Genomic DNA, 14,999 nt, shown 5'->3' with positions numbered 1-14,999 from the left:
AGAACATCTTTTTCTTCTGTTCTCTACTTGTTATAGTTACACAGTATTAGGGGTGTGGGCTGTATTAAAAGTATCCACTGTTCTCCCATGCTCTAACACACAGTAAAGATGAAATGTGTGCTGTTCTCACATTCTTCCTCTGTATGTACACATAAACAACAAGGCAGGGAAATATAAAAGGAATTTATTTTATTGTTTGGGTACATTATTGTTCAGTGTACATGCTCACATCTGAAACAAACTTTACGTGCTTGTTAACTCTCCCACCCCGCAGACATCTACACGTCAATACCGATTTATATTCATAGCGGCAAGTGCTATGTAGCTCCACATAGGGGACACAGGAAGTGACATATAACACCTTCATGCGGCGTCGGAACCGCGTAGGAAATTCACAGCCGCACCGGCAGAGCTCCAGAATATGCAACTCGGCCGGCTCACACGCGGACGCGCTACAAGTGCGAGGGCCCGCCCAACGCTGCTTGCAGCTTTAATTGACATTGCAATTAATAAGCCGCGTTTCCACCACAGGAACTATACCCCTTTGGAGGAACCAACTGAAGGGACAAGAGTCTAAATTTAGCTCAAGGGTCTTTATATTACCCCCCAAAAAATTGCTCGGAAATAGCATCCAGCGGTGTGTTTACAGCTAACAGCTGATAGATTTACGCAAAATACAGCTTTATAAATACGTTTTTAGGCAGACACAGACGTGAGTGCTGCAGCTGATTTGCTGCTCTTGTCCGCTGGAAATGTTTTCATGACCTTCCAAACAGTTGCGATTGTCACACTGTGTGCCTGTCTGCTCTGTTTAGTTAATTCTCAGTTTTGTTATTTTAGTCTGTTCTGTATCTGTTCTTTAGTCTGTTCTGTCTTGTGGAGTTGCCTTTGTTTCTCAGTTCTATCTTGTCTGTTCTGTGTTTTGAGTTCCAGTTAGATTCTTCTCTTGTGTTTTGCAACCTGTTAGTGTCTGTCTGTTTTCCCCTGTTGTCTCTCTGCCTGGCTGTGCCTGCGTTGGTCTCATGTCTCTCACCTGCATATCCCCTTCCAACTCATTAACCCTGTGTATATATGCTTGCTTGTTTCCCCTCACTCAGTCTTTGTCCGGTCATTGCAGTGTTTGTAGTGTGTAGCCTGTCTTGCCCTGTTTCCCTGCTTTCTGGATTATTTCCCCTTCTTGGATTTTTCTTTGGTTTGTTTGAACTCCGCTCTGTGTACTGCATTTGGGTCCACCACCCTGCTGAACCGCACACCTTTGAAAGCAACTTTATGTTTGCGTTTCTTTCTTTGTGCCATAGTTCCTTAAAGAACTTGATGGATTTATTCAGTTTGTTATTTAATTTGTAACAAACTTTATCACGTGTCTCTTCATTATACTCCCCCAGAATATTCATTCCAATCAATTCTGATGTTCATTTGAACATTTTGCTCATGGATTGAGGTTACTGATGATGCCTGTCCATTGCTTTGTATGGCGTATACGTCAGCAGGTTAAATTTGCCTAATCTTCACAGTTCTTTAAACCACGGTGGAAATGCCCACAACAATGGGCTGAAGGATGTTTTAGTCCTTGAAAAGTAAATCTTGGGACTCAAAGTCCTGGGTACTTTTGGTGGAAATAAGACTATAGGTTATCACCATCTTCATTAATGTAACAATTTAACTGCCTGGCTAGTGAAATAGATTGCTGATAAGTTTTACCTTTTCTCCGTCCAGTCCTGGAGAACCTGGTAGACCAACTTCACCCTGAGGAAACACCAAAGTTGGATTACCAACTAGGCAAAGCAGGAAATTGCCACATGGCCCAAGACCCACAGGGGTCCCCAACTTACTGTATATCAATTGGTTTCTAGTAATTTGATTTTTGAATTTTGTTGAGACGAAAATCAACGCTACATTAAAACAATGCAAGAGCCTGCAGGTGAGACATGAAATATGATTCAGGAAGTCCAGCTTGAGTAATACACCAATGGCTTTAAAGGATGCCAAAACACTGCACAGTGTTTTATAACACTCATAGACAAGATTTTACAACTCTGGAAAGTTAACATTGTTAACTATTTACAAGTTAATTATTTTATCTTTTGTCATAAAGACTGTAAAGCCAGGAATCCACCGACTCCGGCTACGGCAGGTTATGGCTGCGCCCCGGTTTTGATGCGTCCGTAGCCTGGCGTCAAAGTCCACTGGAAGGGTCTCAGAAGCGTTTCAGCAGCAGAGCGTGCAGCCTGCCCCACGTTATTTACTTGTTATTAATTTGTCCTTTTTGTGCTTCTACTACCTTCTTCACAGCTCTATGTTCCGTCAACTTCAGGCTGCATTTCTCACAAGGAGCATTTCAGAATCAGAGCGTTTTGCAGACTGATTTTGCTGACATGTTTAGATTTTGTTCATTTTGTAATCAGTGTTTGCATTTTGTGCTTCTACTGTGTTTAAGTACGCTATGTAGTTAAATGATTTCTTTTTGTGCCTGTTTTAACAGTGTTTATTGTTGTTTTACAATCGGGAGTCTCAACAGGGTGTTTTATTTTGAAAATTGGCTGGATTCTCTCTGCCGTTCTGTGTCTGACTTCCTGCCTGGTTCGATCTGCTCTGTGCTGCATGACGCAGCTAGCAGCCAAAATAGACCTACTACCTGTTCTCTGCGGAGCGGAGAGCCGCTTCTGGGATGCGCAGACGTAACGCGCCGTAGCCAGTCAGTGGATTTTAGCCGTAAGGTAAATAGCTGAAATATGGCATTCACATTACAAAGTAATCTTCCAGGAATTTGTACTTGCATATATTTGATTGGCCAACCCATTGTATTGCGGAAAAAGTAGAATGAAAGGGCTGCAGTTGTTTATGATGTACCAGAGGCATTTAAGGCTGGCGACTGTGGCTCAGGAGCTAGAGCGGGTTGCCCGTTAATTGGAAGGTCGGCGGTTCAATCCCTGGCTCCACCTGGTTGCAAGATACTAAACCCTGAATTGCCCCTGGCTGTTCCGCCAGTGTATGAGTAGTTTCCGTTTGAGCACTTAGGCTCAGTGTATGAATGTGTATGACTGGTGTTATGCAGATGTAGTGTAAAAGCGCTTTGAGTGGTCGAAAAGACTAGAAAGGCGCTATACAAATACGGAGCATTTACATTTCTTACTACAACTACAGTTAACTACAGTTATTGTTAGTTGGGCTCTGAGTGCTGCCAAAACCTGGGTGACCTACAACATAATACAGTGGGTAACTACATTAAATTAACCTAACTACATATTTTACACCACAGGCCAAAGCACAGCGCTGGAAACTAACTACATGAAATTAATCCAACTACATGTTTTTTCTACCAGGGCAGTAAAAGTTTAGCTGGTTGATCGCTTTGATGCTGTAAGCTAACATTACCATTTTATTGCCAATTACTGATCAGCTGATTATCTCACTAACATAACCGGCAAAGCCAAACCACAAGCTTTTCATTTACATCGCTAAAGTCCGACTAACTTAATTACACGTCCAGCAGAAAACAGACAACTTCAGCACCGCTTTGAAAACATCTGTCCCACATCAAAGCCTTCCATTTGGGAAAATCCACAACGATTATATCCGTGATTTCTGGCGTCATCTGTCTGCATCTGTTGCAACCCTGTCTGGCTTCATTGTATGAAGATCCACTGGCTCTCTCTCTCTCTAGTGCTAAATAACACGTGTGCTCCTTCATTTGTCAAAATGTCACTTCTCTTCTTACTTCTAATAAACCAGAAGACTACTCAGAGACTGTTTATTATTATTATTATTTCCTCTTCTTCTTCTTCTTCGTACGCATTCAATGTAGTGACTGGCGTCTACACTGCCGGAATTATACAAGCAGAAGAAGAACACCGTGATGACGAAACGTGCTCTGTAGCACTGTTTGTCCATTGTCAGCTACTGTAGAAACATGGCGACAAAATATAACATCCATAGAAGGGGGGACCTGCGGTTATGTATAAATAAATGGCTCATTCTAAGGTAATAAAAACATAACGGTTCATTACGTAAGGTCTTTATACACCACTGAAAACATAGTTAGATATTATATTGCATTTAAGTCAATAATTCCACAGAAATATTACACACTGGACCTTTACTCCTTTGACAATGTGTTGAGAAAGGGCCCTGCATAGTGTTATCTATTATTTCAGTTTTATACTAATATGGTTCATGATACTAAATACATTTGCATTTCATCAAATGACCCACAAACAAATTCCATGAAAAACCTGGGGCCAGTTAATCCAGCAGTCAAGCCCCCTCCCCCAGGGCCACTAACAGGTTTTTCTGGCTATGGGACACACAAAACCTTAACACAAAAAACCTCCTACCTTGGTACCAGGGAGTCCAGGAGGTCCTGGAAGTCCAGGTAATCCAGGGGGGCCCTAGGGCAAAAAAAGATCAACTACTATGATATAATTTTTAAAAGTACTGTGGTGACACATATCGTGATAAACATAAACATCCATATACACACAAATGATAAACCCTAGAAAGTACTTACCATCAGAGGTATGTTGCGAATATCCTGTGGAGTAATATTAAATGTATACATAAATAAATATGTTGTTAATAATACTGTTTGTTATTCTTTAGTTTTTCTAAGAAAAGTGGAAATAATTAAGAATTACACTGAACAAAATTATAAACGCAAGACTTTTGTTTTTGCCCCCATTCATTATGAGCTGAACTCAAAGATCTAAGACTTTCTCTATGTACACAAAAGGCCTATTTCCCTCAAATATTGTTCCCAAATCTGTTAAAATCTGTGTTTGTGAGCACTTCTCCTTCGCCGAGATAACCCATCCACCTCACAGGTGTGGCATATCAAGATGCTGATCAGACAGCATGGGTATTGCACAGGTGCGCCTTAGGCTGGCCACAATAAAAGGCCACTCGAAAATGTGCAGTCACTAACAATATTTTGAGGGAAATAGGCCTTTTGTGTACAGAGAAAGTCTTAGATCTTTGAGTTCAGCTCATGATGAATGGGGGCAGAAACAAAAGTGTTGCATTTATAATTTTGTTGAGTGTACATACATTTTCATTGTTGTGGATTTCAGCCTTTCCTGGCTCCCCAGTTGGGCCTGCAGGACCCTATAAGGTGAAAAGACCATTTATAAACTTAATCATGAACATAGTGATTATAAAGTAGACATATTTGCAACATGTCTGTCTGCCAGTCATGACTTACTCTTGGTCCAGTTGAGCCTTCAGGACCTATTTCCCCCTAAAGGTTAAATGGAAGTTTTACACTTAAACTCCTCATAAATATTTTCAACTCTTATTAGTATTTGGAAGGTAGTATTATTATTGAACTGTTCTTTTTAGTTATTTCAGAATGTTGTCTTTTCTTACCTTATCTCCCTGGTCGCCTTTGTCACCCTGTAACAGAGATATCATGCAGTGACTTCCATGAGCATGATATTTTATTGAAGCTGCACATCCAGAATACATACAGAGGTCTTAGCTGAATAGAGTACAACTTAATATTATTAGCCAGACAAATAGGGTTTGACTGAATATAGATTTTTGCTGTCCAACGTAATACTTTTAATCATGTACTAGATACTGATGTTTTCAAAGTTGCCAGTCAATGATATGTGTCAGTATACTGTATTTCAAAAGTTTCAATTTCTATGAGAAAACCCCTAAATTTCTGTGAACAACCCTAAATACTAAATGTGGGATACAAATACAAATACTGAATAATCCAACCACTATGATCCTCAAATATCTAGTAACAATAGTAAATCCCATAATTATAAATTCTTATACACATTTTAGGTGGTTCACACAATCAAAAATTCACATGGAATCTACATTGTTACTTAATTGACCCTTCGCTAAGCCACACCCCCTTAGTTACTGTCTCCGCCATGCTAAAAGACCTGTTGGACTTTTAGCACGGTGCTGCCACTGTTTATTACTTACTTGCACTCCCTGGAGAAATATTGTCTAATTTATTGGAAAAAACGATCTCAGAGTAGACAGTTTTGCAGTTGCATCGAGCATTTGAAGGCTGTATTCAGGCTGTCAAACTGACAAAAAATAATGATAGAAGCTAATGCCTAACGTTACCAATCACAGAGTCACCTGACTATTGAGAAAGAGGACAACGATATTAAGGATCAACACTGTTCCTGTACAGCTGGGTAGGTCTCTGTTCACTATTACAATCATTAAAAAGCAGAACAGTAGGGTTATATTATGTTACATTCAGTAGTAAGTTAGCTAGTGTTAGCTAACTAACATTACATTAGGAACAAACCACAGCCTACATTTTCCAGGATTTTTTTTAGGTTTTGGAAAGTGAATAAATCGTACTTCTCCTTTCAACCTCTCTGGGTAGGGACTGTAACTATTGAAAGTGCCCCAGGAACAGCTTTGACCATACCTTGGAAAATACAGCAAAAAAACCCAAACTTGATAACAACTCCTGTTGCATACGAGTCCATGGAGCGCAGCCATGAAAGTGTCGGACCTCAGGTAGAGCAAGTGATTGGCCAGCTGCGTATTCGGGGTGTGGCTTAGTGAAGAATCAATTAACAAACATTAACAATGAATCTAATCAGCAGACAGAATATGATTAAAGGACTGGAACTTGGAAATAGCTGATTACAGAATTCTTGCCTCAGTGACCACTTACTAGCGTTTTATGCAGCTTTCATCTGCATCTCATGGTCTGCATCAGTGAATTAAGTTTGCTCAGTTGACATGTACATAGCTCAGCTGTCATCATGTAACCTATGTATGCTCTGCAGCCTGGTGGTACGGCAGCAGAAACGTCTATATCTCTTCCCAGAAGGAAGCAGGGTGAACAGGCTGTGGCTGGGTGGGTACTGTCCTTTAGTATCCTTTGGGCTCTGTAGGCACCTCAACTCACCGATATCACTGATGCTGGTGCGATGGGTACCAATGATCTTCTGAGCAGTTTTAATTATCTGCTGCAGAGCCCTCCAGGCCTGGCCGTGAACAGCCAGTTTGTGGTGTTTCCAGTCATGATGCTTTCTGTTGCTCCTCTGTAAAAGCTGACAAGAACTTGTCACTAGAATTAGGCCTTTTTAAGCTTCCTCAAGAAATACTGGCGTTTCTGAGCTTTTTTCACCAGCGTGGAGATGTGAGATGACCATGTCAGGTTCTCTGTGATGCTGATTCCCAGGAACCTGAAACTGTTCACCTGCTCCACCTCATCACCTCTGATGGAGACAGGAGTGTGTGTCCTTATTTCCCTTTTCCTGAAATCAACGATCAGCTCCTTAGATTTGCTGATGTTGAGCAGTAGGTTGTTTGTTGTACACCACTCTGCAAGATTATGAATTTCCTCCCGATATGAAGTCTCATTGTTGTTTGAAATCTGGCCGATGATGGTGGTGGCATCCTCAAACTTCACAACAGAGTTCTCTCCATGTCGGGGAATGCAGTCTTGAGTGTACAGTGTGAACAGGAGGGGGCTGAGCACACAGCCCTGGGGGGCTCCAGTATTGAGCGATGGAGTGGGGGAGGTGTGTCCGCCAATCTGAACTGACTGGGGTCTGTTTGTGAGGAAGTTCAGTATCCAGTTGCAGAGTGTTGTATTTAAACCCAGTGTCCTGAGTTTGTTGATCAGCATTCTGATGTAGGTGTTGTTTTTCTCAAGGTGTGTGAGGGCTGAGTGGAGGGCAGTGGAGATGGCATCCTCTGTGGATCTGTTGGTTCTGAAAGCAAAGTGCTGAGAGTCCAGGCTGGCTGGGATGTTGTTCTTTAAGTGCTGAAGAACCAGTTTCTCAAAGCACTTCATCAGAAAGGGGGTGAGAGCCACAGGGCGGTAGTCGTTCAGACCAGACACTGCAGACCTTTTAGGTCCAGGATTGATGGTGGCTGTCTTGAAGCAGGTGGGAAACCTCTCCTGAGACAGTGAGATGTTGAAAATGTCAGTAATAACATCAACTAGCTGATTGGTTCAGGTTTTTAGTACATGGCCAGATCAGGCCCAGCTGATTTACTCATATTCACTCTCAGCAGGACTCTCCTCACATCTGCTGTGGATACTGACAGGGGCCGGTCCTCTGGAGGTGGAGTAGACTTTACAGCTGACTCCTTGTTACAGAAATCAAAGCGAGCATAAAAGGTGCTAAGTTCATCTGGTAATGTGGCCTCACACATGATCGGGGCGCTCCTGCTTTTGTAGCTTGTGATGTTTTTGATGGCCTGCCACATACACAGATTTCTGTGCAAAGTCATCACAGAGATGTGCGCGCAACCAGGGGGCAGAAAGTTCTGTCCTCACGGTACATTAGTTTATACAGCATATCTAGCTGCAGTGTTGGGCAAATAACTTACTGACTTAATGACTTACTTTTTACTTATTACTAATTTAAAAAGTAATAATATTACGTTACTTATTACTGGGTATTACATCCCAGCCTTAAAAGTGATGGGAAACCTGTTCAGCTGCGCATTTTAGAAATAAATCCACTTTACTTGAACAATAATTAACCTGAGGAGTCAACAACCAGCAGAACTGAAAACACTTGACACATGATTTTAACAAAACATATAACATTTTTTAACACCACTGTCTGAGAAAAAAAAAAATCAAGCAGATTCTCGACTTTTGAACTAACATTACTGTTTTGCACATGCACTTATAAAAGAAGTATTTAGTGCTTTTACAAAACACAAAACGTTGATTAACCCCACTCTCTGCCGAGTGGATACTTTACTGGCAGTAACGTTAGCTACCAGTGTTATGTCAAGTTTTGCCTGCCTGCTGAGAATTGCATCTCTCCCTTGTTCTTCCAATAGCTTTTTGGCTACATTGTGTCCGGTTTCGCTAACCTGCAGCGCGGTCGTGCATGTTATATTAATATGCGAAATGAAAAACAAACAAACAGATCTAACTCTGACATGGCAGTTTATTATTATGTCACCAAGAATTTACAAACAATGCGTAATCTGAGTTGATTACAGTGATTGACTACAGTCTTCTGACCGGCTACCAAAGTGCTTTTGCCCCCTGGCTGCGCGCGCATCCAGTTGTGATTGTATACAAGAAACCCGTCTATATCTTTGGGGTTGTTGGTGTTGAGGTCTCTCTCCAGTCTTTGCTGATGTCTCCGCTTTGCCTCCTTGATGCCAGTTTAAAGTATCGCTCTGGCGGTGCTGGAGGCTTCTTTATCACCCGACTGAAAAGCAGCTTTTTTGGCTCTGGATAGAGCCCTCACCTCTCCATTCATCCAGGCCTTCTGAATGGGGAATGATTTTATCATTTTATTGACATCACATTTGCTGATGTATGATGTTCAAACAACTCTACTTCCACTGACATGTTTGCCTGGTAGGCAAACTGCAGAGGGTCCATCAGGGGCCTGTAATGTCCTCCAGGTGGGCCAACATCAGTCTCTTGAAAGATTTCACCAGGGTAATTGTTGAGCGTTTAAAGCATGAGGGGACTTCACACAGTTCCAGTGACCTGTTGAAGATCTGTGTGAAGATGAGGGGCAGCTGGTCAGCATAGGCTTTCAGACAGGAGGGTGCCTGGTGCCTTCATTATCTTCTGTCTCTGAAAAAGCTGACACACATCATCTTCACAGATCCTGAATGCAAGAGAGGGGTTAGAGGGAGGGGCGAGCGATGGCCCGGGTTACAGTTGGTTGTGTGATATCTGAGTCAAACTGGGTGAGGGATATGAATGTTGGTTTATCAAACCTACAGCAAAATAAATTCAGGTGGTGGTTGGTGGTTCTCCAGAGTGGGGGGATGGTTTCCTGTAGCTGGTGATGTCCTGCAGGCCTCTGCAGCCTGTCATCTCCATGACAACTGAACAAACTCAATCTGCTGATGGAGACTATACGCTATAGTTGAAAGCTTGTTAGTAAGATAGTATGTGGACTGAACTTAGGATTACTTTGTCAAAAAACATTTCTGTACATTCCCACAGATCACAGCACAACAAAGAATGGTTTCTGACCAAACATTCTTTGATTTAGAATAAATTGAAGAATGCATGTATGAGTGTTGTTAGGAATGACTGACAAATGGTATTATAAGGCTAATTATACTATCCGACAGCACTCCAACACACACCAATTGAAGCCCAGCTAACAGCACAGATAGGTCAAAGAAACACACTCCGTTTAAGTGGAACTTAACTGCCATTCACAAACACAAAAGACTTGTGATTTAAATCTGACTTTACAGATGTTCAGTTATAATTAGGATGTCAGGATGACCGAAGCACAACCAGACAGTTATGATGCTCATTCCATTCCAGGCCTACCCTGTAGCCCCTCTTGCCAGGGATGCCTGGGGTACCAGGGATGCCAGCCTGACCCTTTGCAGTGGATAAAAAAACAGTCATGACCCACTGATCTGAATGGGTACGTATTAATTGCTGAATACACTGCTCATAAAATGACTTTACCTTTAACCCAGGAGCGCCTGGGAAACCTGCTTCTCCCTACAATAGCCATGATGGCATAAAGATGGCAGAAGGAGTATAAGAACATTATAAGAAAAACATTTGATACACAGTTTTTCTTCAAGATGTTTTTCCATCAAGATGAAAGCAATTATACATGCAGTTACATGGACAGATTACAGAATGGGTCTCTGTAGTCACCCTACTGCCTTCTGGGAAGAGATATAGAAGTTTCTGCTGCCAAACTCAAATTCATCCTCAGTACTGCTCCACTGAATATAGTTTATTTCTGTTTACCATTTTTATAATTGCTTCTGTTTTAATGTATATTGTCTGTGTAGCAGAAGGGAGTTACAAAACTCAATTTCATTACAGATTACAGTAATGATCATTGATGATTTATGAATTGCAAACACACAATCACAGACATAGCTGGTTGGTAGCGGGAGTTCCTACAATACTGGAGTTTTCTCCTGGTAAATGGGTATGCATCAACTGTGTGTCTGATGATGCTTTGATATAACATCTCATAGATGTAGACAGAGGGTCACAATTTATGAGTGAGAAATTAAGAAGTGTTATCTTAGAGGGCTCTGAAATAGTGTAAGTAAAAGGGAAACAGATAATACAGGAATCCTTTAAACAAGCTCCTTCAAATAAAAAAAAATATAGTGAATATTTTGCTTGATTTGATTAAATTCTGTTGACTAACCTATATCATTGTCCCATGTGTCCCATCCAAGTTGGATGAGGAAGGTTGGTTGGTGTGCAGAGCCACACATTTACATTACACGTACCTTATCTGTACTGTTATAGTGTACTCCAACTGGTACGGATACTGATAATATTGCTACTGCTGTGGCTACTACTACTGCTGCCACTATAAAAAACTAGCCTCTGGTACTTGCCTCTTAACCAACTTTTCCTATGGCAACCACTGAAACCATACGACAAGCATTCATTCGCTGATTATTTGTGTGTGTTCTGAGAAACTGAAGTTCTTTTTCAAGACTAAGTTCTAATCACACATCATAAGAATATTGTAGCCTAATAGTGTAATTAAGGCTGCACTTTTCAGACTGTCTGCTAACGTACATGAGACTGTGATCAGATAAAACATTTCTGGACCCTGCTACCCTCATTAGAGACACTCCCCAACAACCAACTGCCCCAAACAGAAAACAGCATCACCCTTTGGTCTATGACTGCTCCACACTGCCTGAACCATCACTCTGGTCACCTGAAAAGTTGAAGGTGTCATTTGTCTAATATGTTTCTAATTTAACATCTCTCCTTTTCTATGACAAACAGTGGGTGTAGGACCACATGGATATCACACTGGTATGCTGTATCATGATTTATCAATACGCTAATATACGGCTGTGGCTCAGGAGGTAGAGCGGGTTGGCTGTTAATCGGAAGGTCGGCGGTTCGATCCCTGGCTTCCTGGTTGCGTGTCGAAGTGTCCTTGGGCAAGATACTGAACCCCGATTTGCCCCTGGCGGCTATTCCGCCAGTGTGTGAATGAGTGTGAATGTTAGTTTCTGTTTGAGCACTTAGGCTCAGTGTATGAATGTGTGTGACTGGTGAATGCAGATGTAGTGTAAAAGCGCTTTGAGTGGTCGAAAAGACTAGAAAGGCGCTATACAAGTACGGAGCATTTACTGAAGCCATGCAACTTCAGACTTTCCACTTTAGAGGAAAAGTAAAAGAAGGGATGAGCCACTCTGTCACCCTCACAATGAAATGAACTATAATCATCTTCCAATCATGCTGCAGGATTACTTGTTTTCACTGTTTTTGCTGCAGCCAAGTCGTCCTGTCATACAGGACTTGGAAATGCAGCTACTCACTGCCAGGGTTTCCCTAATGACTTAGAATTAAGAAAACTTTCCATGTGTAAAGTGAAATAATTTTTGTACTTCTCGATTAGTCTGCCAGTCACCTATTTTCCATTGTTCTGGCAACCCAGCCATGTCATATCCAGCAGTTCTGTGTGGATCTGTGTGTTCCCACATAACTGCATCACCAAGCCTACTTTAACTTTCACACTCACCTGCGAATTTGCTCCTAATGCCCTCATCACCTCCGCCTGCCATCGTTCTCTGCCATATCATCAGTGTTGCTTTATTGCCATTCCAGACACTCCTGTCTGTATCTATACCTGAGCCTTACCCTTTTCCTTTAAACCTGCCTATGATCTGCTACTTGTGCCTTTTGCTACCAACCGTAAACCAATTCCTATTCGCTAGTGCCTTCATTCATTCTGCTCTGACTGGTGTCTGCATCTCTGTACTGGCTTCCTATAAAATCCAGAATAGAATTTAAAATCCTTCTTCTTACCTACAAAGCTCTTAATGGTCAGGCACCATCTTATCTTAAAGAGCTCATAGTACCTTACTACCCCACCAGAGCACTGCGCTCCCAGAATGCAGGGTTACTTGTGGTTCCTAGAGTCTCCAAAAGTAGACTAGGAGCCAGAGCGTTCAGCTATCAAGCTCCTCTCCTGTGGAACCAGATTCCAGTTTGGGTTCAGGAGGCAAACACCATCTCCACATTTAAGAGTAGGCTTAAGACTTTCCTCTTTGATAAAGCTTATAGTTAAGGCTGGCTCAGGTGAGTCCTGAACCATCCCTTAGTTATGCTGCTATAGGCCTAGACTGCCGGGGGATATCCCATGATGCTAACTCGACTTCTCCCCTTTCCCGTAGTCTTGTGCTTTCTCGTCCCTCTCCTCTCTCCTCCTATCACTTCCTGCGGGTGTTTCTGGCTCTGAAGTGTTGAGAATTATTTTAGAGCATTATAGCCTAAATTGTTATCATTAATTACTAGAGCAATGGTGGTCTACATTGTCATCATTTAGAGTGTTATTTTATAGTGTAAAGTTAAGATCACAAGGTTGAAACTCTATAGCTCTGAGTGTGTGTGGTCCTCTCTGTGTCTAACTGTCCAGAGGCAGTAGCACATGTGTGTGTGTAAGCAGGCACGTGTGCTCTGGGAACAGAGTGAATGAGCACAACAATACATCATCAAAAACACCAGCAAAGTTAAAATACAGAAGCAGAATTAGTGAAAATTGTGTAGGAATGTCCTGTCTTTAGCACACAGCACAAAAGACACCAGCTTATTCCACAAAGTGAGGTTTTTGGTGAAAGTAGCATGATCAGCAGAGGGCAGGTCATCATTTTTGATCATTTTAGTATTCTTAATTAGTAGTAATTATTAATCACTCTTAATTCATCATTTTTAATCAATCAATATTAATAAGTAATCATTCTTAGTTCATCATTTATTATCCTTAATTAGCATTAATCATTAATCATTATTAGGCAGTTTATTAATTATCCTTACTTACTTCTTAATCTTTGAACATTACCGAGATGTGTCTTATTTTCTACTTAGAAGTGCTGTGCTGTAATCATGAATGCAGTAACAAGTTCACTGTGGTTAAGATCCCTGAGTGGGAGCATTGACCGTAGACACTGAGACTATGCAACTGTAATCTACTGTAGATTTATGACAGCAGGAGAGGCTGCAGGTGTTCAAAATCTGCTGTGACAAGTGCATGCTTTGGTCTGCTGTTATCTACTGTTGTTATGACTACATGAGGAACTGCTGATGTGTTAATCTGCTAATATTAAGACTACAAGCTTAATTACTGATTAAGGGGTTTGATTGTCAACTTCCAACCTCTGGTTATTATAGCCTGTGTAAGCTTTGAGTGAATTTGCTTAAGGAATTTTTGCTTTGCAGAAAAGCGTCAGACGCTTTGCAGAAAAGCGACAGAGGCTGGTAGAAATCACGACAGATAGGATGATCAAAAAACCATTAGATGCTTGATAAAAACACGACAGAGAGATAATAAGCAGAAAGTAGCCAGCATAACATCAAGATTGCTGTAAGAAACCAAGCATTAATGAAATACAGTAAAGAATGACAGCTGGAGAACAGTGTTAATTGGTAAAAACAACAATAGCAGAGGAAAAGAAATTCATCATGAGGAAAGGAGGGGGCAAACCAGCCCAGAAGAGATGTACATAAGGCTGTCTGCAGACCATAGGGTTGACTTCATCCTCTGACCTGCAGGGATGTTGTACGGGTTTGTGTGTCCTGTTTTAGAATAAACTCTTTTGCACAGACTCTTGACCGTCTCCAGAGAAGTTTTTGATTGCAAATTTGACCTAATGGAGTATTTTTTGACAAAGTTTATAAAGCTGGTGAAGGTGGGGACCAGGCTTAAGGCCCAGCCTGGTCGCACATCTGACCCAACAGGAGCTGTGGAGTCTGGATCTGTGGTTGCGAGTCACCTGCTGCCACCGTGTTCCTGCTCGACACCCTCTGCTACAATTGTTACTAGTCCTACTGTTGTCATTACTATCATTAACATTACTCTAATTATCAGTACCATTACTCATTTTCAGTCTGTACCACTGCTATGATATTATGTTGGCTGCTTCCCTGCCAACCCCAGCACTCTCTCTCTCTCTCTCGCTATCTTGCTCTCTCTCTCTCTCCCTCACTCATCCCCAACTGGTCAAGGCAGCTGGCCGCCCACCCTGAGGTTCTATTCAAGGTTTCTACCTGTTAAAGGGGA

At 41.7% G+C, this 14,999-nt stretch overlaps 1 protein-coding gene across 1 annotated transcript in view; it reads right to left on the bottom strand.

Moving 5' to 3' along the window:
• Positions 1–14,999, bottom strand: part of col13a1 (collagen, type XIII, alpha 1) — a 177,355-nt gene that overhangs the window by 34,031 nt on the left and 128,325 nt on the right. Inside the window, exons 19-26 of the mRNA XM_046071250.1 lie at positions 10,409–10,444; positions 10,265–10,318; positions 5,362–5,388; positions 5,198–5,233; positions 5,044–5,100; positions 4,508–4,531; positions 4,335–4,388; positions 1,702–1,746 (exon numbers count right to left, since the gene is read on the bottom strand). Of these exons, the coding sequence (XP_045927206.1) occupies positions 1,702–1,746; positions 4,335–4,388; positions 4,508–4,531; positions 5,044–5,100; positions 5,198–5,233; positions 5,362–5,388; positions 10,265–10,318; positions 10,409–10,444 (333 nt within the window). The remainder of the gene's footprint in view (positions 1–1,701; positions 1,747–4,334; positions 4,389–4,507; positions 4,532–5,043; positions 5,101–5,197; positions 5,234–5,361; positions 5,389–10,264; positions 10,319–10,408; positions 10,445–14,999) is intronic.

The sequence above is a fragment of the Micropterus dolomieu genome, linkage group LG15 (genome assembly GCF_021292245.1).
Source record: "Micropterus dolomieu isolate WLL.071019.BEF.003 ecotype Adirondacks linkage group LG15, ASM2129224v1, whole genome shotgun sequence".
In the NCBI taxonomy this organism is placed as follows: domain Eukaryota; kingdom Metazoa; phylum Chordata; class Actinopteri; order Centrarchiformes; family Centrarchidae; genus Micropterus; species Micropterus dolomieu.
The sequence above is the reverse complement of the archived record's forward strand: the minus strand, read 5'-3'. Positions and strand labels throughout refer to the sequence as shown.